This window comes from Watersipora subatra, chromosome 4 (genome assembly GCF_963576615.1).
Source record: "Watersipora subatra chromosome 4, tzWatSuba1.1, whole genome shotgun sequence".
In the NCBI taxonomy this organism is placed as follows: Eukaryota; Metazoa; Bryozoa; class Gymnolaemata; order Cheilostomatida; family Watersiporidae; genus Watersipora; species Watersipora subatra.
The window spans coordinates 12,593,835-12,620,745 of NC_088711.1; the positions used below are offsets into that span (position 1 = coordinate 12,593,835).

The 26,911-nt window shown below is 35.8% G+C and overlaps 1 protein-coding gene across 1 annotated transcript; it reads right to left on the reverse strand.

The window, feature by feature from the left end:
• Window positions 1-190: 190 nt before the first annotated feature.
• Window positions 191-21,773, reverse strand: LOC137394622 (MFS-type transporter SLC18B1-like). Its single transcript, XM_068081365.1, has 12 exons — window positions 21,630-21,773; window positions 19,314-19,486; window positions 17,136-17,231; window positions 9,965-10,210; window positions 5,220-5,288; window positions 3,905-3,992; window positions 3,373-3,524; window positions 2,594-2,692; window positions 1,664-1,764; window positions 855-956; window positions 612-692; window positions 191-470 (listed from the first exon to the last, which is right to left on the reverse strand). The coding sequence occupies exons 2-12, from the start codon at window positions 19,482-19,484 to the stop codon at window positions 302-304; spliced, it is 1,374 nt and encodes a 457-aa protein (XP_067937466.1). The 5' UTR covers window positions 19,485-19,486; window positions 21,630-21,773; the 3' UTR covers window positions 191-301.
• Window positions 21,774-26,911: the final 5,138 nt, after the last annotated feature.

Consider the following 26,911-nt stretch of genomic DNA (forward strand, 5'->3'; position numbering starts at 1 on the left):
TGGTGGCACCTATGGTGGCATAGCAAGTGCTCTCCAGGCGCTTGTGGTTGCTTCGTCAACTTATATGTAGTCTTTCTGCCATTAGCTTCTTAGCAAGAGAGATAGCTTTTAGATTTTTATTTTCTTTTGCTTATACAATACTGGTGTTTTTCGCTATTTATAAATAATTTACATCTATATATGTATATATAAAAATGTACAGTAAATAGTTCATATTCATAGAAGGCTCTAAATGTAGCATAGAGTGAACGGAATTTTTAGCACAATCATATGCGGAGGAATCTGTACGAGGAGCTACTTGTTACGGTATTAGAGGCTCGGTTTCCCCATCAGTTCTTCGTCGGTTACAAATCTTAATGAGGATGATAAGAATTGCTGCCAGGAAACAGGCTAATGCCATGGAGGTCATTGTACAAGCGAATCCAAAATACTGAGTCATTATTCCTGAATATGTTGGTCCAAGGAAATCCCTAGAAAATAAATTTAAAATATTAGATTCGAGGGAACAATTGGAGATAGCCTGCTGCAAAAAATTCATGCTCTCAGATATTTGATGAGTGATATGAAAACATTTAATGATTTTACTTTAGAACTAAGATTTTAAGACTTACCCTAGTGCATAGGCGCTGGACCATAGACCAGACAACATCGCTTTTATGGCCTTGTCTTTTGCTGCATCAAATTCTGTCTCTCTGAAACCACATGTAAACTTTGTCTGCACATATTCTCTGTCGAATTTGTGATACAGCACAAATGTTGAAAGATTTTACAATGTACTATCAGTGCATACATATGGTATACTGTAGCTTACACTTTTAGCTTATGCACATTTACCCAATTTTAACTATACTTACGATTTGGAGCTGTTGAATGAGAGTAGATCTAAAGAGGGCACAAGCACAAATGATATCGTAACTCCCATAATGGCAAGACATAATAGCATGAGCCAGAGTGGTCTGAAAGATAAAGCCACACATGACATCATAAGCTACACGTCAATGAGTTCGCTATCAAATTTTCATCATTTTTCTTCGCGATCTCAGTATAAACTGTGTGACTACTTGACGCATAAAGGTTGTAATTTGATTTACAATGCCAAAGGCTGGACAACTGTAACCATTAGCTAAAGTTGACTCCATTCTAGCTAGCGTACTCTTTTGTCGAGCATGTTGTGTCAGCCATGCTAGAACATTTACAATGATAATTTTACCAGTAGTGATATCAAAAAACTAGACAGCAAGTGAATTGTGTGTAAAATTATTTTTATTGGTATAAGCATTGAAACTTGTTTACCTATGTGCCAACTGAATAACATTGGCACAAGCAAAAAATGAATTTAAAGCCTTTTCAGTTATATTGAGCAGCATTTAAATAATCTTGAAATCTGAAATCTTGCATAATGTGTAAAAAAGCAATAACTTCCATAAGTACAATATTTTGAGATATTAGGAATACTGAAGAAATGAAACGCATTTTTACATTGGTCTAAATTTAGACAGTAAATGCCAGAGAGAACAGCTGTATTAGAAAAGGTACCATCAGCAAAATGTAGGTACCTGAGGTCGACTAGTTTTAGAGGGGGTTCAACAACAAAGACATTTGCCTACCTATAGAGATCATTTAGTATTAGAGAGGTACCATGAACATAAAGACACCTGCTTACCTGTAAAGACCAACCAAAATTGGAGAGGGTCCCATGAACAGGAAGTTTATAGTATTTAACAGGAAACCGGCAACCATTAGATGAAGTGAGTTCAGCCAAGACTGAAAGAGATCAGACATAACCTTGTTAAGTGTACTACGCAAGTTGACAGAGAACTTTTGTTGTTTATTGTTATAAATGAGTTATTGAGTAATTGAATATGGATGACAGGCAATAACATGATTACAGGTTACAACTCCTACTAAATATGACTTTGTTTCACCTGAACTTTTTTGTTTCACCTGAACTTTTTTGTTTCACCAGAGCTTACCTGTTCAAGTAAAACCACATAAAGCGATGTCTTCAGTATAGGCTCAAGATACATCTACATGTATATACGCTTAACTTATGTGAGCTGCATATAGAGTAAAAAAGCAATAACTTTCATAAGTACAATATTTTGAGATATTAGGAATACTATTGAAAATTGCTCATGTACTTATCTTATCTCTTGCACAAAACTTATAAATATACAGTTTGCTATCATGAACTTAAACATTGATTATATATTTGACATTATTTAAAAAAGCATTTATGGCCTATTACCACTGCTAATATATGTATGTTATCAAAGTATTTATGGTCTATTACCACTGCTAATATATGTATGTTATCAGAGCATTTATGGCCTATTACCACTGCTAATATATGTATGTTATCAAAGTATTTATGGCCTATTACCACTGATAATATATGTATGTTATCAAAGCATTTATGGCCTATTACCACTGCTAATATATGTATGTTATCAAAGAAGCTGCACCACACAATAACATTGACAAGACCTACTTGTCAATCTAGTAAACAGTTGTGTAATCATTACCAAGCAATTTGTAAAACTGAATTTGAATAGATAAAGACTTACATACATGTATGTATGTACAAACTTACCCAGCTATCCAGTATTTTACCAACAACTGGAGCAGATGCTGTATATGTCAGACCATTTATCACAAAAATTATTGCGCTGATCTTTACAGATAATCCATACTGCAAATATAACAGAGAAAATTTTTTTTCTCTATGGTTGTTTAGTATGTCACAATGAAAAGCAGATGTGGCTACAGTCAGCAATATAAAAGTACAATACCGTGTTACAGAGCGCATATCATTACAGAACACTGTTCTATAGGTTTTACAGATTCTTGAGAAATCTTACGCAGCTCACATATTAAATTCAAAGACTCTGTAATACAGAGTCTTTGAATTTAATATAACTTCGATAACTTCAGTCAAATATAATACAGAGTCTGCATTATGTTTGACTGAAGTTATCGAAAACCTGAAAAAATGGAGAGTTTCCCTAAAACGAATTCCTCTAGTTTGATCAAAATGCTGAAGGTGGTCGTTTTGATGTAGCAACAAAGGAAGGAGTTGGTTTATTCAATCAAAAGACCTCAGTGTGTAGTTAGAAGCTTTGCCCAATCATTAGATTTACATGTCTAAAAGTTCGACAAAATGATCTTCTGCATTTAGGAATTTTTGTTTACGATTTTCCGTGAAACCATCTCATGGTTGTTCAGTTATGAATACATGTATGTACGTGTATAGGCTTTCCAAACAACAACATTCACTTCTTAGACTGGCCTACACTTACACTCGACAGAATTTACTTTGTTTATTGCTTATTTTTGCATGTGAGAAGTCTATGTACTTCCATAGTTTATAACCTGTTCACGAAGTTCTGGCTCCAGAATAGGCTCTATGCAAGAGAACAAGGTACCAACAAAAGCCGTGAGTATTAAAGCAGAGATTGTGTTCACATCGGAGAGGACTGTTTTGTAAGAAACCGTACTGGTGTTGTCTTGTAATCTGACATCAGCTGTAAATATGACAGGTTTTGCAATACCACTGCTTGGTCATCTGCAAAAAGACTAGCGGTGAAAGGATCATACTTCTGAGAAGTACTAGATATAAAAATAAAGTTTTACCAGAAGTTGCAATCTCTTTTATTAAGCTAGTCTAAGGACTATGCCAAGTGTTACACCTTTTAGTCTTAGAGCATACCATGGCTTTAAACGATATAAACTAAATAAATTCATCTCCATATAGGGACTCAGTTATATAGATTGAGAGACTGATACAATTTAATAGACTTAATAGATCTCAATAGATTTAATACAGAGATCGAATGATGTTGTTTTTCTGTCAACAGCCTAATGGTATTATTGTACTGCAAGAGATGATGTGAATATTTGTTACCTTCTTTTGGAAGAGCGAACCAGGAAATAATGGCAATAGTCACCAATATAAATCCAACACCAGCAAAAACAGTCACAAACTGGCCAGCCTACAAGGAAAAGTAGTTAAATATAGTTTCTGCAGCTCTGGGTTTATCAAGATTGGCTATACATTGATCGCCAAAAACTCCATAATAAAAAAATTCACACGCTTTCTAACAGCTAAGCTTTAGAAAGCATGTGTTTCTACACACACGCACACACGCACACACGCACGCACACACACACGCACACACGCACGCACACACACACGCACACACACACGCACACACGCACGCACACACACACGCACACACGCACACACGCACACACGCACACACACACACGCACACACGCACGCACACACGCACGCACACACACACGCACACACGCACACACACACACACGCACACACGCACGCACACACACACGCACACACGCACACACACACGCACACACACACGCACACACGCACACACACACGCACACACACACTGTCCTGCAGAATTTTCTAGACTTGAACACTTCTAATTCTCTATGTCTAGGCAACTACCATTTAGCAGTGGAAGATTAGGTTTCTCACAGTACATGTATTTGTAGCAGCCATGTTACTTTGGATGAAGCGGGTTGAACACTTTGCTTGAGGTTACATACTCTTTAGCATGATCTTATTAACATGCTGCTATGAGAAATAATCTGTTGAGTTTAATGGAATACTTCATTATGCAGTCATAATTTCTTCGGCTAGCCTTTGAAATTAATAAAAAATTGTGTTGCTATTGCATGCAACAAATCTTTGAACAGCCATCTACGACAAGCATAAAAATGATTAAAAATTATGTCAACGACGTTATCGCGAGGATTTTTTTCTGTTGAAAATTCTGTTATCAAACATTTTTATATGGTACATGACTTTCAGTATGTTGCCACATATTCTGTTAGTAATATATTCTTAAACAAGTATTTCTAAACATCCTAGACATAGTAGAAACATCTAAACATCTTAAAACAATACGGCTGTTCTGTGCTGATTATTTGTGCTTCCTCTTCAGTCAGTTCATTGGCTACTGCTACTACAAAAAACTGCAACTTTCAGTAATCAAAACAATCTACAATATTGACTATTAACAGAAATAGACACTGTCATTACTCTGCAAGTCTAATCAATGAAATTTTTATGTTAGTCAAAGTCTACCGTAAGAGTTTAACAATATCCTCTAAAAATTATCAACATTCAGCTTGGAAGCACGACAACATTTGCAATATTGATGATTTGATAGTAAAGATTTAAAAGTCACCGCAAACAATCCGCTACCAATAGCTGGCCCAACCATGTATCCCAGTCCAACAGCCATCTGAGAGTAGCTCTAAAAAACCAATGGATTTTATCAAGCTCAGAGATTTACATAGCAAATGTTTTACATGTGACGTACCATTAAAGGATTAATACAACATTACACATTATACAGCAAATCAAATACTCATGGTATAGTCAAATGCTATAAGGAGAGAGCACAACTCCTGTCAATAGAGATTTTGAAAATGATTAATGGTGCAGCTCACTAGGCTGAAATCAACAAGCTCTCCTCGTAGCTTGAGGAAGAGAAGGCTATTCAAAAATTGGCATATTCGTAGGTGGAGGAGCCAACTCCCTTCCGTATGAACCTCTGAATTTTACAGAGCAGATATTTTATGAAGAACATAACATTAATAGATTAATATAACATCACAGGCTATACAGCAAATCAAGTACACATATAAGGACAGAGAAAACAACTCCTATCAATAGAAGAGGTTCCAAAAAGACCGATGGTATAGCTAGCTAAGCTATGATCAACAGATACTTCTCATAGCTTGAGGATGAGAAGGCTATTCAAAGACTGGCAATATTACAAATGAAGGAGCTGGTGTTTTCCGTAATTAATTTTCATGTACTGTACATGAGGAGAGATGTTTCCGGCTGTCAAAGGTTGTACTGATGTAGAGGTATGAATCTGGAACCTGTTTACTTATACCAGGTAATTGCTTTTCACATGCACTTCTGTGGCGCTGGAGCAAGTAAAGACTCGTTCATTTAAGGCTTGCGTCTGTGGTGGCCGACAATGATAGAGATTGGACTGAGGCGAGAGTTGTAACATTTTTTTCAGTTTCTTAAAATTTATAACCTCATCTGTTCATTTCCACAAGTGGAGGTTGCCTCGCCTTGTTTTTTTGTATTTGTTTTTAATAATTCTGTCCACTGATTTGGATCAACTTTAATCTTTCAGATCTCATTTTAAGACATCTTTGAATCTAAGTCGCAGGCAACGAACTACTTTGGTACCGTTTTCCGGAAACTATCCATGGCAACACGAAGTAAGTTGTTGGAGCCATGAAAAAGTAAACCAGCCATAACTTTCTAGTTACAATAGTGGTGATATCTTGATAACTATTACAGCTTTTCTGACAATCTTTATATTTGAACAGGTTTCTCTGAAGGTAGTTTTTTAAACCCAGAAGTGCCAGATCTATTTGTGAATGCAATTACTTTAAAAGCTTCATCATCCCTCACTGCTTTGTTAGAAGAGCAGATATCACTTTCATGACTCTTCTAGAGAGGGGTTTGATGCCATTGTTGTACAAGTTGGCACAAGGTCTATTTCATCGGTCTAATTTTTTTAGTTATGTCAGTGATGGTTGTACCTTATTTGCTTTTGAGAATACCAGGTGATTAGGTAGATGTCTGAAAGCCACCTTTATAACAGAATATACTCCTCAATTATAACTCAAATTATGAGACGGTTCAATCGAGGAGCAGATTGAATCGAAACATTTTTTATGTACTCTCTAGTAATTTGGTGGGTTTTACGTATGGCATTGTTTGTGGTATTCCTTATTTTTCTGTGTTGGTTTTTTATAGGAGAGCATCGCTCGGCGTTTTTCTATTTTTTAATAATTTTTTCAGCCGTGGTGCAGCGGTTAGTACGCTGGCATATAATCAGTAGGTCACAGGTTCAAATCACAGAAGGAACATTGGTGGTGTTAGGAACAGCATTCAGCCTTAATTGCTCCTGTGCCAAGTTCCACGCGCAGAGGATTACAGGATATGCAGTTTCAGGATTATTCTGGTTTAGAATAAAGGGGCATACATGCAGAGGAGAGGGAATAAATCACAATAATGAAATTTATAATTAAAAAAAGAAACAATTGTTCAAGACTGACTGAATATCTGGGAGTGAGGCAGCAAACTGTGAATATTTTTTCTTAACTTGTCTTTGGAAGGCATCAACAGCAGAATCAAATCGTTTTCTTTATAATATTGTAACACTTCGTTGAATGTGTGACAGTTCTCTGTGATCGTTGTGAGCTGTTTCTATACGGAGTGACACAACTCCTCACATTTGATGGGCACATTCGGATTCGATAGGTCCACTTTTAAAGACTTGTCTAGTCTTTTCTGGTAAGGCTTTGGTTGGAGCACCATGCTGGAGACTAGGATGTTATTGTTGGTATCACAATCTGCACTGTGATTGGTTCATTTGTTGCATACCTTCTTTCATTGGCTTCTTTTACTATACTTAGTGCACTTGCGTATAACATGAGTATACTGATATAATACCTTTACTTGATATATAATATTTGTATGATTATATAGTTATATAATACTTATATAGCTATAATATAGTTATATAATATTTATATAATTATTACATAATAGTTATATAGCACTTATATAATTATATAATATGCTTATACTTAATACACTACTTGGTCATTGGCACCCGTAAGAAGATCTTAGATGGCATCAGAAAATTTGTTCAATGAGGCGCTGGCCGTTTTCATTCAATGTTTTTATTTAGAACTTTCTGAGACCCTGCAACTGATTTTTCCAGTCAGAGAGTTTTCAACAAGTATAATACGGTCATTCTAAGGGCTGATGAACATCTCTTTGAAATGTTTGTAAAAAAAAATCTTCAACTTTGGCATGGAGATTTGGGACAAGCAGAAATGAGGAGTATGCCATCTGCTCAGAGTTGAGTCTCAGATGGTAGATTGTCAAACATTGCAGAAAGTGTTCTAATGCTTGAGATAAAATTATTCTGCGCAGAAGACCTTGAATTATAAAAACTTAACTCTCCATCTAAACCACCAAACAAGTGAAAGGTACGAACTTCTGAAAAGCATATCTTGGAGTGCTGCTATATCGACAGAACAGTTCTCCATCGATAGCAGCAGTTAGCTAAGCACCATAAGACCCAGAGTTAGATCACGAGGGTTGTCGATTTCAGAGGCCATGAATTTCAGATCTATCACTTCAGTGACTCGACACTAAAACCCCCTGCATATGCATGTGTAGTTAATGATGGGGCATAAGTGATCAAGAGGGAACCAGACTTAATTCCTTAAATCGGTGGTAGTTTATCCTCCCCCCTCCCGACGCCACTGGCAGTAACACCATTAAGGTACAGCCACACGTGACAATTTTTTCGTTGGTTCCGACCGAAATCACGAAATGAATGAAAGACACAGAAATATTCGAATGAAATTCACAGAATTGTCAGAGCCGTGCATGTACACCGAAATCGTCGACGAAACGCTTTTAATTAGTTAAACCAATTATTAGCGATCGCGATTTTAGCAGTTTTTGTGATTGGTAGTCTAAAACATTTATTACGACACACAATAAAGGTATCAGCGCAACTCAACATAGTACGTACGATGCGACGGCCTAAATTGCGCTGTTGTTGGTTTTTAATGTTTGGACAGCATGGCTACAAATTGTTTCTTTTTGATAACAATTTCTTTTTAGTAGCAAAAGTGCCGTTGCAAAAAGAGTTGCCATCTTTAGCACAAAATAATCAATTGCATCGCATTTACTATGTTGAATCGCGTGAGTATTTTTCTTGCGTGTCGAGTTATGTGTCTTGGACTATATAAGTTGCGAAAGCTGCTAGAATCGTGATTTCATGAACAACAAATCGGTAAATCTTAAAACTAGCTGTGTTGAGTTGGATAGATCAACAAAAGGAATCTTGGCCTCTCTGTGCAAATTATTCAGAATTAGATACATGCTGTGACTAGTGTGAAAGAGGAATGTAGAGATTCCTACAAAATAGTTTTCGTGAGCTCCCGGATTAAAGATTACTTGTAGACCTATTAATTACAGTCATAACTAGGATATATATAATAAATGATAAAAGTCAAACTTGTAGCGGGGATAGAAGATGTAACGATAGACTAACATCATGAAGAAGAATTGGGTTTTAACCAATTCAACCAGAGAGCCGCATGTATTAGCCAACCAGTGGTCAAGATTTCAAACATGAAAAACAGCGTTTGATTTTGCTGGCCCTGAATGCCAGCAGTCTCTGCTATCCGACATCTCTTTGAAAATTATAGATTTGGGTTCTAAACTACTATAAATGAAGCATTGGCTAAGCTAACTGGCAATCCCTCAGAAAATTAAATTTTATGCAAGTATCGACGTGACTAGTAAGTCAATGTGGATCCGCATTGATGTAGACTCCCATCCATGTGAACTCACATTGACGTGGACTCACATAAACATGGGCTCACACAGACATGGCAACAACCATGGCCAAATCTCAATATCTCTACCAAAATTACAATCTTACTTATTTGGTCATTTTACACGAGTATGAAAACTTGTAGACATTCAATAGATAATACCCTATGCTTGTGATACATAGGTCTTGCTTTTCTAGTGAAACTAGAATAAAATATAGAGCCAGCTGACTGGTAGTTGTCCAATCTCTCTGAGCTTGCCCGTCAGATAATCTTCAATATTATAAACTAAATAGATAGTTTAGTCAGGAGACTTTTTATAGTTTTCCTTTGTTTTTATAGCCTCATCTTCTCACAAATTGTCTACTTTAAACTTCTGACAGAGTTCCTCAGGCTACTTTATACAGTCACCTGAACACTAACATTATTCGTCCACTCTAACATTATTTCAACTTGAATCATAACACTCCTCTATAAAGAAAACCGTTTCACTTTCTGCCAGTTACATAAGAATTGTTAAATCTTTGTCAAGACTTACTAGAATAGTCGTAGTTCTGGTGGGGAAGGTGGTGGTGAGCATGGTCATAGCCGCTATAAGAATGGCACCGGAGCCTAGAGATTGCATGATTCTCAGCGATACCTCCAGCACGACATAGGAAGTGTCTATTTGATCGTCTCCTCTTTCTGGCAGTGGGTAGTAGTCGAGCATGCCAAAAAATATTGTGAAGTTGCCGCAAACAAACAGTCCAGTTATAAGCATGCTCCTTACCTTCACATACGCTACCTGCAATGTTATGTATGCATGAATGTCTACTATATATTAAATACATATTGCATCATTAAAAACTGTCGGGTTTTTTTTAAAAAAATGTCAGTTTTTTGAGCCAGTGTACTGTAAAAGGATCACTAATGACATGTTTAGTCTAAAGGCATCCTAAACCAACCACAATGGGCTTTTCAGGTCCACCAACTTATACAGAGTTTGTTGACAGTAACCTATAGCAAATTTAATAAATTATAACCATAATAAACTTATTACATTACCTAAAATACTTGCTTTTCAGTTTTTGTACTAGGGAGCAGCTCAAGTTTGCATTTTGAGCAGTAAACTAATTTAAATGAGTTTTGAATTTACTTATTTTTTTAATAAAAGAGATCCCGAGCTTCATTTTGATATATAATAGGTGCGATGTCAAAGCATTGCCTAGCAACTACAAGGACATATTTACGGAAGCTAGTCAAGGTTCTAGAGCAGTCCATTTATTTTTCACACTACTGTAAAATTACCAATTAACCAAAATATTAAAATTATTCATTGCTTTGCAACTACTTGCATGAATGCAGAGACTCTAGAACTTTAAGTTCCATAAATTACAGTTCACAAAATCTCTTTAAAGTACACAGCCATCAATTCTTCCACTAACTGACCTCTGCAATGACTCGAAGAATCGACAAATATTTACTATTTTGGTTCTTTCCTACAAACATGTATAACTGTTGCTGTGAATATTTTGTGATGTTATTGTCACAGCAAGAAGCCAAGTTGATTAACTTAAAATGTACTTAATATTGACCAGCCGTCAAGGTGTTTGAATTAGCCCCTGAATGAAAAACAAAAATAAAGTCTAGGAAAGTTCCTAAGAAGTAGCTATTTTATTTTCTCTTGATAGGCTATTTTATAAAAACATGGTAGAGAGGGAGGAGAGAGAGGAAGAGATGATACAAAAGGAGACAAAGTGATGAAAAGATGGAGGAGAAAGGACAAGAGAGACAAGTGGAGGCTGCCATCAGTTACCGTATCGCTGGTACAGTAACCGATGGAGTCTCTATCTGTTATCCAGGTAGAAACGAATAGAGATGTTTAGAGACGATTATATACAACTAGCGATGACTGGAGACGACTAGAGACTACTAGAGACGACTTGAAATAACTTAGGATAATTTGAAATGATAAATATTTGGGTTGCTGCTGGTGAAGCCGGTATGAATGATGAAAAATTGAAAGGAGTGAAAATGAATGAAAGAATAATTTTGCTTAATCCGATTGCTCTTGTCGACACCAACATCTGTTTGTACTCAATCCAAGCAGAGATTAGATTTTAAGCTCGCACCCATTTTGCATAACAAATTGCTACAGTTGCACTCCTTTCTGCTCACATTAGCAATGCTTTAAAACAACACTCTACATCATGGCCTATCTATATAAATCTCAAAGTTTGTCATCTGTTAGGATGTCTGCCTGTCCAGCTATAGCTAATAAAATTTTTCAGATTTGATCTCGGAACCTCCCGTCTTTGAGAAAATATGCTAAACCATTGAGCTATGCGAGATTGATTGATTCATTGAGCGATATATGTGGCTATGTGGGTGAAAATACGCATACCGCTCTGGCGCTGTGCTATGATGCAACATCAATTTATGCCTGCTCTCACAGCTCATATTAGTAAGTTCAGCAATACTAACTTACTCCAATTAGCCATTGGCAATATGGCAGGCTCATGGCAAGTAGCAGGCAACCACATTACCTGCAACTGTTTATAAGCTGTTTTAATACTTGTGTAACGTCAAGAATTCTGCTAATAACAAAGTTGAGCTAACGATTCTACAAACCCTCATTTAGAAAAGTTGCTGTGACAACAAAGCCTAAACTTACTTACTAAACTCAAGGATTGGTGATTGCCTGATACCTCAGTGAGAAGGACACCATTGGCTCATGGGAGAATTTTACAGGCATGTAACTAGTGTAGAACAGTAGCAATTATGGTTGGCTGTGTTTCCCATCACCACTAATGCTTCCTTTGTAACTCGAACCACTGACCTACTGATCATAAGCCATAGAGTTAACCACTAAATCACTGCTGCTAAAGCCTAATCATTAGTGAAAATTATTATAGAACCAACTAGCAACTTCATTTCACTGGAGAATAATTTTATATTAGAACTATGTTTGTTATTGTTAAGCACAATCACACACTACCGATCACACCACTAGTGACAATCATGATCACTCACATGACAATCATCTTGATAGTCATGTGAGTGGTTTCCATAGAAACTTGCATTTATTAGAAATATTTTCTAGGTGATAAACTGTAACACTTTGTTACAGAGATCATTCGCTACAGTTAGGCAATAAATGCCTATAAAAACATTGTAAAAGGATTTTATATTAACATTAAAGACCTTGTTGCATTCTTCTGCCAGCTGCACTTGGAGCTGATCAGTTTTTGTTGTTTGACAAGGATATATGTTTAAGCAAAGTATGTAATTTACTATTTCGGTAAATCTAAAAATATGATAAGCAAATGACTTAATATTATTTTAGGTAGTATTACTTAAACTATTGTAGAAGCAGTTGCAAAAATAAATTTGCGGAATCGGCAACGGCTAAACATGCTGGCCAGCCAAGGTAGACAATTCAACATTTAGTTTCACAGATGGATAAATTATTTTCCTTCAACAAATTGCAAAACCTTTTCAATAGGATTTTAAAAAACCTTTAGTGGTAGACATCGGTAAGAGGATACAGGATGTTGCTAGTTATATCAGTCCCATGTCAACAAAATGGCGGGTATCAAACATATGAATAACCAGCTGTGCTTGTTGCTGAGGAACTGCTTAGTTACTGGTGTTCATTCTGTAATGACCATGGTAAGTTTTTGAATAAAGAACAGGAGTAGAGGGTTAGTTTATGTCGTCAACCTCTAATTTTTGGCTAGTATTAATACCTCCGGCCCTATTCACATTCTTCAGATGCTGATGAGTGCTAATATATCACACGCTGGTATGATTTATCGCTTCTGTAGCCGGGTAATTAGTGGAACAGACATCTGAAGATATCCTGCCAGACCAGTTATAACCTGTTATGCCGATGTCTAGCAAAGACTACATCTAAACTCTGAAAGCCGTGGTTTTTAATGCTAAATGTTTATCATTCTCAGCCAAGCGTGGCTGACTAGCCAAGCTTGTACCATCCATTTCAGTACAATGGGTGCTTCTCAGCATTTAGCATGCTTCTTATCAAATATTTACTCCTGGAATAAGTACGGGTAAGCACATAACTTGCGGAATAGAAAATGCTGGTACCTAATGATATTAGCTGGAAATGGCCCAGGTCTGGCCGCGCAGGTCATAGACAAGTAACTAACTGCATCGATGCTGCCAGATTATCTGTATCGATGCTGCCAGATTATCTGCTTCGATGCTGCCAGATTATCTGTGTTGATACTGCAAGTCATATTTTTCAAACCACCAATACTTTTATCTTTATGTCACACCATATTTTTTAAATATTCTTTTAAAATGTTTTTAAAGGCAAAGATCAACTGCTGCCGGCAGCACAGTGTAATTAAGCTTTTTAGATGAAGGTTTAAATCTACAAAGACTCATATTTGTGTCATCTCTAACCCTTAACTTTAAGACTCACTATCAAACCATAATGTATGAGCCCGGTGATGCCCTGCTAACAGTGATGTCCTGCTAACAGCGATGCCTTGCTGACAGGGAGGCCCTGCTGACAGTGATGCCCTGCTGACAGTGATGCCCTGCTGACAGTGATGTCCTGCTAACAGTGATGCCTTGCTGACAGGGAGGCCCTGCTGACAGTGATGCCCTGCTGACAGTGATGCCCTGCTGACAGTGATGCCCTGCTAACAGTGATGCCCTGCTAACAGTGGTGCACTGCTAACAGTGATGCCCTGCTGAGAGTGATGCCCTGCTGATAGTGATGCCTGCTGATAGTGATACTTGCTGACAGTGATACGTGCTGACAGTAATGCCTGTTGACAGTTGGGCCTACTGATGGTGGTGGCCTATCAACAGTGAACCCTGATGATAGTGGACCCTGCTGATAGTGGACCCTGCTGATAGTGGACCCTGCTGATAGTGGACCCTGCTGATAGTAGACCATGCTGATAATGGACCCTGCTGATAATGGACCCTGCTGATAGTGGACCCTGCTGATAGTGGACCCTGCTGATGGTGGACTCTGCTGATAGTGGACCCTGCTGATAGTGGACCCTGCTGATAGTGGACCCTGCTGATAGTGGACCCTGCTTATAGTGGACCCTGCTTATAGTGGACCCTGCTGATAGTGGACTTTGCTGATAGTGGACCCTGCTGATAGTGGACCCTGCTAATAGTGGACCCTGCTGATAGTGGACCATCAGTAACCCTTATACTGTCACCTGAATGCTAAGTAAAAAGAGATATAAAAGTGAACTAGCCCTCGAGATTTTTTATTCTAGAGAAACTCAGTTTATGTATGAGAAAATACATAAACGTATGTTCATATATGTTAACAGTAATTGCATAATCTATTAAACAGTTCTCATATTTACTTTTCAAAAAATCTATCTTATAATTTAATGGACTATACTAACCAAGCCCGTCTGAGGTTTAGGTTCAGATCAGGTTTAGGTTATTCAGTTTATATCATAATAATTATTTGTATATAAAATACATATAGTCATCTAGCGTTTTATAGTAACTGAAAGAAGTTTTAGAACAAACATACAGGCAGATGCTATGAGCTATTATTATTATTCATGCTAGAGAAGTACAGCAGTAAATATATTAATGAGACTTGTTCTTATGCTACCACAGAAAATACTGACTACTGTTCAGTTTTTCTATTTGAGTCACCTACTCATCTGAGAATTTTGAAACTGGAGAAGTATTACCTGTCATTAGCATTTTAACTACCATATAGCCAATGGTACCTCAATAACTGTGGTATGCAAGTAGAACATCTTAAAGCTATTTCCATAAGTATTAGTGATTAGATGAATATCCAGCATTGCTCGATTAATAAAAAGTTTTTGCAAAGAAAATTTATTTTTAGTCAACATACAACATTTACCATTCTAACTTTTAAATGAAGGTGTTTTGTTTATTTCTGTGTACTGTGTTTATTTCTGTGTAATTTATATTGTACCGGCTAAAGAGCTTAATACAGCTCTATACTGATTGCAATAGTAGTGTTGGCCATGTGAGTTTAAACATTTTTCTTCCATGTATGAACACCCATTTTTCTTCTGGTATGGTTTCATGCTCACTGCTAGCTGCAGTGTTGAGCAGATTGCAATGAAATATTGGCATGTATAATAAGTATGTGCCTAATTGATTTAGTAGTATAGCCAGTTGGACAGTAATCCAATAATTCCAGTTCTGCAACAACCTGCAAAACTGGAAGATCTTAAGTTGAAATCCAGTGCACAACGTAAACTTTATTGCTATACCTAGACAGACAAACATGGAGATTTATATAATATATAGCTCTAGCACCCTCCCAGTCTGGTGTGTTCAAATATCCTTAAGTGTGACAATAAAGTGCAGAGAATATGTATGTGCACAACTATTCTAAAGTAATACCATGAGAACAATTACAAAGCTTAATATCGTGAGTTCAAATTCTGTTTGATGTAACTTTTTCTCAACCTTCAATAGTGGCTTTAGATGAATGGACACGGCTCTTATTATAGTAAAGATTGCCAATTCTACAAGCAGTTCTCAGTACCACAGTTGTAGTAATAAGAAATAGAAATCTTTACATTAGTCAGCAGTTAAAGCTGGCGGTATGAAAGACAGAGAGTATATTCTCTGGCACCACCTTACCAGTGTATGACAGGTGAAGCGTTGGTAGTGTTAGTAGCTGACAGAATTAGTAGCTAACAGAGTTAGTAGCTGACAGAGTTAGTAGCCGACAGAGTTAGTAGCCGACAGAGTTAGTAGCCGACAGAGTCAGTAGCTGACAGAGTTAGTAGCCGACAGAGTTAGTAGCCGATAGAGTTAGTAGTTGACAGAGTTAGTAGCTGATAGAGTTAGTAGCTGATAGAGTTATTAGCTGACAGAGTTAGTAGCTGATAGAGTTAGTAGTTGACAGAGTTAGTAGCTGATAGAGTTATTAGCTGATAGAGTTAGTAGCTGATAGAGTTAGAAGCCGACAGAGTTAGTAGCCGACAGAGTCAGTAGCCGACAGAGTTAGTAGCCGACAGAGTTAGTAGCTGACAGAGTTTTGCTTAATGAAATAAGAATAAGCAGTGTTTTAAGTAGGTGATCCAAACCAGCAGATCCAGGAAGGTTAAAAGAGAATCATGTTAAAACTAAGACTGATTCACTGCTATGGATAATATTTATGTTTGAAAACAGCGAAAGAGAGACATGGTACCGCTTCAGTAGTTCGCAACATAAATCCAAATACAGGGCACTGGCCTCAGTTAAAGATTAAAAAATACGAGTGGACCTTTATACTTGACCACTAATTTACAACTCTATTAATCTGTAGAGAGCTGTTAGTATGGCTATTTCTAGCTTGTACGCTTATCATTGTCAAATTCTAGTGCATATGCTTTCTATCATATGATCATGATAAAATGCTTGAGCAGGCATGCGTATAACTATTGAATTCTTATGACTGTTTTAAACTAACTCTCTCAACCAAGGCGATTAAGCCATGCAATCAGCTGTTAAAAAGCGTGTTACTTGGTTGCAATGCTAAGTAGTAGTAGTAACTACGGTTTGGGTGGGCTTAAGAACCTTCCAACAATTTTTATAGCGTTTACCAAACCTTAATCTTTGCAATTTTACTCTTTACCAGAAAATAAAAAAAAGACAGAATCTGACTGGATATGAATGCTACTTCTGTCATGTCCTCACTAAATTGATAATTAGCAATAGTCTTAACTTTTTTGATGAGAGCTCTGACTTACCAGTTTTCCATAGAGCGGACATACAAATATCTGAGTTAGCGGAAGAAGGCCAATTATCCATCCAGTTATACTCGATCCCACGTTGTGGCTCTCATCCTAAAAATACGCCTGATGAGTTCATTTTTCACGTCAATTCTTTCACTGAATATCATACCCGAGTTAACTAGGCTTAACAATGACATACAATTGGCAGGCATAAACTGTGTTTGGTAGCCAATATTCTTGCTTGTCAAAGGATCTGATGTAAAGTTACTACAAAAGAGATGATGATTTTGAGATCTGAAGGACTCAACAACCGAATTGTTGCTGCTCCAAATATTACTAAGCCCAGAATGGCTGAGTGCCCATGTTTAGTCTATCTTCCCCTTGCAAAGTTAGTCACTTTGGGCTGCACAGCTTTAGCTGTTGACCAGCATTTAACATGTATGTAACAGTTACAAGCGCTGATAATAGATCGTAGCCTTGACCTAGCCCTAGTATCTTCAGTTTTGTATGCTGTGTTGACACATGTGTTAAAGATAAACTTGCACAAAATTTTAATAGATTTTTTCAGAAAGTATTGTTATGTATTTTTCTATTATTTGTAACTCTTTTTGATGTTTGAAGTGATCTGACTGCCAGGATGTTTCAAGATTACAAATGAAAAAGCTTGATCGTGTTTATAATGCTCAGAACAAGTGAAAGTGTAATTATGATGTCTATAGCTTTAAAAAACCGACGGAATAGAGACTATACCAACTATAGACACTATAGAGATATCACTTCGGCACATTTTTTTCTGAGCATTCTGAGCATAAAATGCCGCGCATAAAATGCGCGGCATTTTATGCGGCAAACTAGCCAAAAAACCGGCGTCTTATGCAGCGAACCAGCCAGAATCGCATGACCTGATCACTAATGTATCGGATGTTTGGATACAAACACATTTGGCGTAATGCCACCGCACTTTTCAGCTCCATTAATAACTCTTTGAAAGAATGCAAGTAAGAGCCTAGTTTATAAGTTGGAGATTATCTGTGCACACATCCTGAGAGAGACTGAGGAGAACTAAATCCTCGTCTCATACACCTGGTTGTTACATCATTTCTAATTTCCTTTCCATCGTGCGTAGAGAGTCAAGATATTTTCCCCATAAAGGCAATAAAATAGGATAACGCTCAAGAAAAAGAACTACAGGGGCAACCTCTTTCACCCCTTCGGGCAGTCTAATCAATACCTTTTTATAATTCAATCAGAGTAACTTGGAACAGACATGTATCATGAAATAACGATTATAGTGATTTGTTATTGATATTAAATATGGAAGTTGCTTGTCTCAACAAAAAAATCCCATTACACAGCCACTTCGTGCATCAAGTTTCAAGGGAAAAGATAAACTGCCTGTAGCTATGACAATAAAGTGCTTTAGAATGATACATACAAGAAAGACTCACCAATACTCTCATTTCATTAACAAATGATAAACATGCCCTACTACTACTCTACAAACATGTGATAACTCTGACCAAGTTATTAGAATAGAAACAAATTTAAGTATTTGGATGTCATCTGTTGGTGATGAGCCAACATTCCGACTGTCTCGTCTAGTGGTAGAGAGTTGAGGCAAGCTACTACTGCGCATGGCTGTAATATGTTTTACATCCACCAACTCTTTTGTATGAGGATGAATCAAGGTTTATACAAAATAATAATATAGAGTTCAAGTTATTAATTTCTGAACTGCTAATACCTTAAGTCTTCTGGTAGACAAGTGTACTAAATTTCACGATTAATTTAGCAAACAGAAATAAAATATTATATTAATGTACTATCTAATAATATATTTACTTTTCCGCAGGCCTTAGTAGGTCCACCAATAAGCAAGACAGGGGTTAGATGGCTGTCTCATTAAACAACAGTACAAACATTGGCTGAGAATCTCCTAGACGACACAATTACTTACCATATACGGCAAGAATAGAACATGTAGAGAGGCGTAGTCATGTTGTATCTACTAGTGACCATATAAGGTAAAAATGGAGCAGGTGGAGAGGCCTAGACATGCTGTCACTACTAGTTACCATATAAGGTAAGAATGGAGGAGGTGGAGAGGCGTAGACATGTTGACACAACTACTTATTATATAAGGCAAGAATAGAACAGGTGGAGAGGCGTAGACATGCTGTCACAACTACTTACCATATATGGCAAGAATGGCGCAGGTAAAGATGCGCAGACATTAGAAAGGAACTGTGCCGTCAAGCAGGCTGCTAGCACCACCCACTCAGTCCTTGTATAAGACCCTGTTTGGACTTGGTTGGTTTCTGTTGTGGGAGTTGCAGAGTTATTAGTTCTTTCTTCATCTGCCATGTCTGTTAAGCAGATGAGGTTAACATATAGCAAGGTTTCTAACAAATATGAAAGCCTGTGTTCTAATCTCCAAACTCAATTTACTTCTCAAGCTACTGGAACCTACTTGTCAGAACTATTTCAAAAGATGTTTTAATCCCACGACCAAACGAGCGGAAGCGAAGTTTGAGAGTTTTTATGATAAAATGCATGTGCACACAAATTACGAAATTTATTCATCAACATTGAGATTAACCCTTGTATCAAAATTTCATCAACAAATGTAACCATCGTTTTGTAGATTAGTTAAAGTATAATAACAATACAAAACACATACAAACCTATTTAAATATGTTACCAAGTCTTTGTAAATTATCGAAATTCTCTTAAAACTTACCCATCTGATCGGATTATACACAAATAGATAGATTCATTAGGCCGAAAATCGTTATTAAAACTTGCTAAGCCTCACTTTTATCACAGTTAAGACCCGAAATTGAAACGCCGAGCGACAGGGAATAGAACGATTAAGTCGTGCGCAGTTCACACAAAAATGTGCACATTTCACCAGTCTATAGCATTGTCGAATTGCCGAAGGTTTCTGTAATTAACGTAGGAGTACTGAAATTGTTTCATTTTTGCCGATTTCAACGTATCTGACATTTTAGACACTTTTGAGTACTTTGGTATTCTAACTGATGTCCAACGCAGTGTAAGTAAAGGAAATGACGATGATATTTTTTTCTAACGATTCTTATGAGATTACGATATTTAATTATAAGTTTGGATATTATTCTTGATACTTCTTGATATTGTTAGCTATGACGTTTTAAAATGTAAACAAAATTGTGCATTGGTTTTCTATTATTACTGTATTACTATTACTAAGTTTGGATATTCTTTTTGATACTTTTTGATATTGTTAGCTATGACGTTTTTAAATGTAAACAAAATTGCTCATCGGTTTTCTATTATTACTGTATTACTATATTAATAATATTGGTTATTTTAATAATATCAGTGCATTTTACTCCTAATATTGGCCAATATTGCATTTCTTCTATTGCAGGGGAGAGATATAAACATATAATCTTTTCCTTTCATTATTGCTGTTTGTTGTATATAATAACACCCACACCCAGTACATTACAGCTACCATTGCAGTTATCCTATTGCACTGCAGTGCCATTTGACTGCTAATATTGCATTTCTCAACAATCAGTACCCTTTCTTTTTTCCAATATCACTTTGGTCGTGGGCTGTATGACAGTGGAATTTCTAGTTATTATTATTACTATTATTATAATTATTACTATTATTATTACTATTATTATTATTATTACTATTATTATTACTATTATTATTATTATTATTACTATTATTATTACTATTATTATTACTATTATTATTACTATTATTATTACTATTATTACTATTATTATTATTATTACTATTATTATTACTATTATTATTAGTATTACTATTATTATTATTCTCCAATACAGCTTCTGCACGGTTATAGTTAATAGTAATAATTATTATGATAATAATATTATTATTATAATTATTACTATTATTATTATTACTATTATTATTACTATTATTTTTACTATTATTATTATGGCTCTACTGAGAGTTAATGTGAAGAAATATTAGTTGGTACAACAGACAGCCCTGTTAGGATTAGCTAATATCTTTACGATGGTCCTGTCCATTCCAACCTAGTGAAACTAGGTCAATGACAGAAAATAACACCTGCTTAAGCTGTGATAAAACCACTAATAATAATAATCTAAGCTAAAGGAACAGATACAGAGAATAATGAATGCTGATGAGATACTGATACATATGACATGGAGAAGCTATCATATGTACCAGTAAATGTTAAAACTATTAGTAGAGAGCAGAGGGAAGTGCTGACAAACATCTTCAGAGCACACTAAGGGAATATGACGATGCCAGCAAATTTTGGTGGCACTCTCAGGACAAAGCTTATAATAAGGCCTAAGAACAATAATAGTAATACAAAAACTGTCAACTATGAAGCCTTTTTCTTTCTAGACTAGAAAAGTGCCAGGAGTTGTGTGAAAAAATTAAAAATTTAAAAATTTGTGTGATAATCAAAAGATTTCACACCACAAATTTAATGAAATTGAGAAACCATACCTTAGTTACGGTCTTGGCTCATAATGCGCTAGAAAAAGTCACTCTTCTGTCAAGCGTTCTGTAGTATTTGGTCTACGTAAGCCCAAAGCTTGCGAATTATATGGGATACTCAGCAATGCTTGACTGAACCGCCTACTCCTCTCCTTTAAGAGCTGCTAAAGGATTAAATTAGCAAGGTTTCTATGGCTCATTATGTCATGGTTGAGTTACCATAAATCATATTTAGACTCACAGCCTTTGTCACGAAATAGACTATGACTGTCTGGAATAGTCTGAAGTCTGAAATACAGAGTGGTAACTGTTACCTGTGATTCTTTAGAGGTTTTAAAACAATTGAGTTGTTTTGAAAGCAAAAAGTAGAGCAAACGGTCAGTTGAATCTTTTAATATATCAAGTTGAATACTTTTTACTATTGTTATAATGAGACATTCACTTACATATGTTCATACGTTGATATATCGACATGCTCATATGCATATGCTCCTCCAGTACTCTTATATGTTCATATATTGATATATCGACATGTTCATATGCATATGTTCCTCCAGTACTCTTATATGTTCATACATTGATATATCGACATGCTCATATGCATATGCTCCTCCAGTAATCTTATATGTTCATACATTGATATATCGGCATGCTCATATGCATATGCTCCTCTGGTACTCTTATATGTTCATACGTTGATATATCGACATGCTCATATGCATATGTTCCTCCAGTACTCTTATATGTTCATAAATTGATATATCGACATGCTCATATGCATATGCTCTTCCAGTACTCTTGTATGTTCATATGTTGATATATCGACATGCTCATATGCATATGCTCCTCCAGTACTCTTATATGTTCATACGTTGATATATCGACATGCTCATATGCATATGTTCCTCCAGTACTCTTATATGTTCATACGCTGATATATCGACATGCTCATATGCATATGCTCTTCCAGTACTCTTATATGTTCATATGTTGATATATCGACATGCTCATATGCATATGCTTCTCTGGTACTCTTATATGTTCATACGTTGGTATATCGACATGCTCATATGCATATGTTCCTCTGGTACTCTTATATGTTCATACGTTGATATATCGACATGCTCATATGCATATGTTCCTCCAGTACTCTTATATGTTCATACGTTGATATATCGACATGCTCATATGCATATGCTCCTCCAGTACTCTTATATGTTCATGCGTTGATATATCGACATGCTCATATGCATATGCTCCTCCAGTACTCTTATATGGTCATACTTTGGTATATCGACATGCTCATATGCATATGTTCCTCCAGTACTCTTATATGTTCATACGTTGATATATCGACATGCTCATATGCATATGCTCCTCCAGTACTCTTATATGTTCATACATTGATATATCGACATGCTCATATGCATATGCTCCCCCAGTACTCTTATGTGTTCATACATTGATATATCGACATGCTCATATGCATATGCTCCTCCAGTACTCTTATATGTTCATGCGTTGATATATCGACATGCTCATATGCAGATGCTCCTCCAGTACTCTTATATGTTCATACGTTGGTATATCGACATGCTCATATGCATATGTTCCTCTGGTACTCTTATATGTTCATACATTGATATATTGACATGCTCATATGCATATGTTTCTCCAGTACTCTTATATGTTCATACGTTGATATATCGACATGCTCATATGCATATGTTTCTCCAGTACTCTTATATGTTCATACGTTGATAGTATGCTGTTACCATGCGCTAACAACACAGTTGTATGCTATATAGACACAATGTTGGTTTCTGAAGCTATGATGTGCTAAGAATAAGGTAAGAGCATGAGCACAGACTCACCTTAATATATGTAACTAGCAGGGTGCTGAACAATGATACAGCGTGTGGGAAAAATAACTAAGCACTTGAAGCACCTGTTGAAGGCTGTCAATATCGCTTCTGCCATCAGCTATTTGATACATTTTAGTATACACGCTCATAAAAAACATTGATTAAAACCTCTTCTTTGTTATCCAATGCTTGATCAACTGATATGAAACGTGAGCAAACAACTTTGAATCAATTCGTAACAACCAAGTGTATAGGCTTTCATAAAGAATTGATACAAAACTTGTGAAAAGGAAAATTATGCAAAGAAAAATAAGCCTGAAATGGGTAAATGTAAAAAGGCTGGACGTAACAATTAAAAAAAATTATACAAAAGAATCAAACGTTAATTAGGTTTTTTACTAATTATTTTTGCCATTTAATGTTTTACATAGTTCTGCATTTGGTTACATATATTTCATTTGTTTTAATTGTATGTATGTTCATATTTATATTTATTGTATAAATATCGCTAGTGATTATGCAGAACATTAACCAAGTGCAACATGTAAAACTTTATTAAAAGCTTAACTATATTGTACATAAGAAATTGAATTAATAAAGTAACAATTAACGAAAGAGATGTTTATTGTTACTGTACGTGGTAGAGTACTTTGTAACTTTCAGAAGAGAACTCAGACATAGATAGGTCATGAGTGTATGTGGTAGGTCGAGTAGCATCCTTTTACTAGATCTGTGTGGTCCCTGATTTCATATACTAAATCTACCAGTTTATCAAAGGAGGAGACAACTCTTCATTTTGTATGAACGATCGTTATCATCAACAAATCTTAAAAGACACTAAATTATGAAAGTTACCTACTTATCCAAAATGCTTTTATTAAAAATATTATTACTGAAATGCTCTAGCTACATCCACACATTCTTTTCAGTTGCAACTATGATATTGCATTTTTTGATACTTGTTACATACATTTACACAGCCACAAATTGATACAAATAAAAGCTCTCTTTAAAAATACAAATCTACCAACTTGTTTTTTTATAAACAAATTAACATGATGGACAGCATGAATACATTTTGAAAGCAATTTTAAGATAATATTATGTTGATGATAACAATCGTTCATACGTAATAGAGAGCTGTCTCCTCCTTTTATAAACTGGTAGATTTAGTATATGAAATCAGGAACCACACAGACCTAGTAAAAGGATGTTACTCGACCTACCACATACACTCATGACCTATCCATGTCTGAGTTCTCTTCTGAAAGTTACAAAGTACTCTACCAAGTACAGTAACAATAAACATCTCTTTCTTTAATTGTTACTTTATTAATTCAATTTCTTATGTATAATATAGTTAAGTTTTTCATAAAGTTTTACATGTTGCACTTGGTTTATGTTCTGCGTAATTACTAGCGGTATTTATACAATAAATATAAATATGAACATACATACAATTAAAACAAATGCAATATATGTAACCAAATGCAGAACTATGTAAAACATTAAATGGCAAAAATAATTAGTAAAAAACCTAATTAACGTTTGATTCTTTTGTATAATTTTTTTTAATTGTTACGTCCAGCCTTTTTACATTTACCCATTTCAGGCTTATTTTTCTTTGCATAATTTTCCTTTTCACAAGTTTTGTATCAATTCTTTATGAAAGCCTATACACTTGGTTGTTACGAATTGATTCGAAGTTGTTTGCTCACGTTTCATATCAGCTGGTCAAGCATTGGATAACAACGAAAATAATGGATGTTAAAAAGTATTACAATAAAATGTAAGTGACTGTCTCAACAAAGAAGAGGTTTTAATCAATGTTTCCATAAATGTTTATACTAAAATGTATCACATAGTTGATGGCAGAGGCAATATTGACAGCCTCCAACAGGTGCTTCAAGTACTTAATTATTTTTCCCACACGCTGTATCATTGTTCATCACCCTGCTAGTTACATATATTAAGGGGAGTCTGTGCTCTTGCTTTCACCTTAGTCTTAGTACATCAGAGCTTCAAAAGCCAACATTGTGTTTATATAACATACAACTGTGTTGTTAACAGCTTAGCTCATGAGTATATTGCAGTGATAGCAGCATAATATCAACGTATGAACATATAAGAGTACTGGAGGAGCATATGCATATGAGCATGTCGATATATCAATGTATGAGCATATAAGAATACTGGAGGAGCATATGCATATGAGCATGCCGATATATCAACATATGAACATATAAGAGTACCAGAGGAACATATGCATATGAGCATGTCGATATATCAACGTATGAACATATAAGAGTACTAGAGGAGCATATGCATATGAGCATGTCGATATATCAACGTATGAACATATAAGAGTACTGGAGGAGCATATGCATATGAGCATGCCGATATATCAACGTATGAACATATAAGAGTACTGGAGGAGCATATGCATATGAGCATGCCGATATATCAACGTATAAACATATAAGAGTACTGGAGGAGCATATGCATATGAGCATGCCGATATATCAACGTATGAACATATAAGAGTACTGGAGGAGCATATGCATATGAGCATGCCGATATATCAACATATGAACATATAAGAGTAGTGGAGGAGCATATGCATATGAGCATGTCGATATATCTACGTATAAACATATAAGAGTACTGGAGGAGCATATGCATATGAGCATGCCGATATATCAACGTATGAACATATAAGAGTACTGGAGGAGCATATGCATATGAGCATGTCGATATATCAACGTATGAACATATAATAGTACCAGAGAAGCATATGCATATGAGCATGTCGATATATCAACGTATGAACATATAAGAGTACTGGAGGAGCATATGCATATCAGCATATGCATATGAGCATATCGATATATCAACGCATGAACATATAAGAGTACTGGAAGAGCATATGCATATGAGCATGTCGATATACCAACATATGAACATATAAGAGTACCAGAGGAGCATATGCATATGAGCATGTCGATATATCAACGTATGAACATATAAGAGTACCAGAGGAACATATGCATATGAGCATGTTGATATATCAATGTATGAACATATAAGAGTACTAGAGGAACATATGCATATGAGCATGTCGATATATCAACGTATGAACATATAAGAGTACTGGAGGAGCATATGCATATGAGCATATGCATATGAGCATATCGATATATCAACGCATGAACATATAAGAGTACTGGAAGAGCATATGCATATGAGCATGTCGATATACCAACATATGAACATATAAGAGTACCAGAGGAGCATATGCATATGAGCATGTCGATATATCAACGTATAAACATATAAGAGTACTGGAGGAGCATATGCATATAAGCATATGCATATGAGCATATCGATATATCAATGCATGAACATATAAGAGTACTGGAAGAGCAT

Excerpts from the sequence above, each read along its gene's own strand:
- LOC137394622 (XM_068081365.1), bottom strand. The coding sequence starts at position 19,484 with ATGGCAGATGAAGAAAGAACTAATAACTCTGCAACTCCCACAACAGAA. Across the intron at positions 5,289-9,964 it reads CCAGAACTACGACTATTCTA|AGCTACTCTCAGATGGCTGT; the intron begins GTAAGTCTTGAC and ends TTGGTTTTTTAG. Across the intron at positions 3,525-3,904 it reads GTTCGCTCTTCCAAAAGAAG|CTGATGTCAGATTACAAGAC; the intron begins GTAACAAATATT and ends TCATATTTACAG.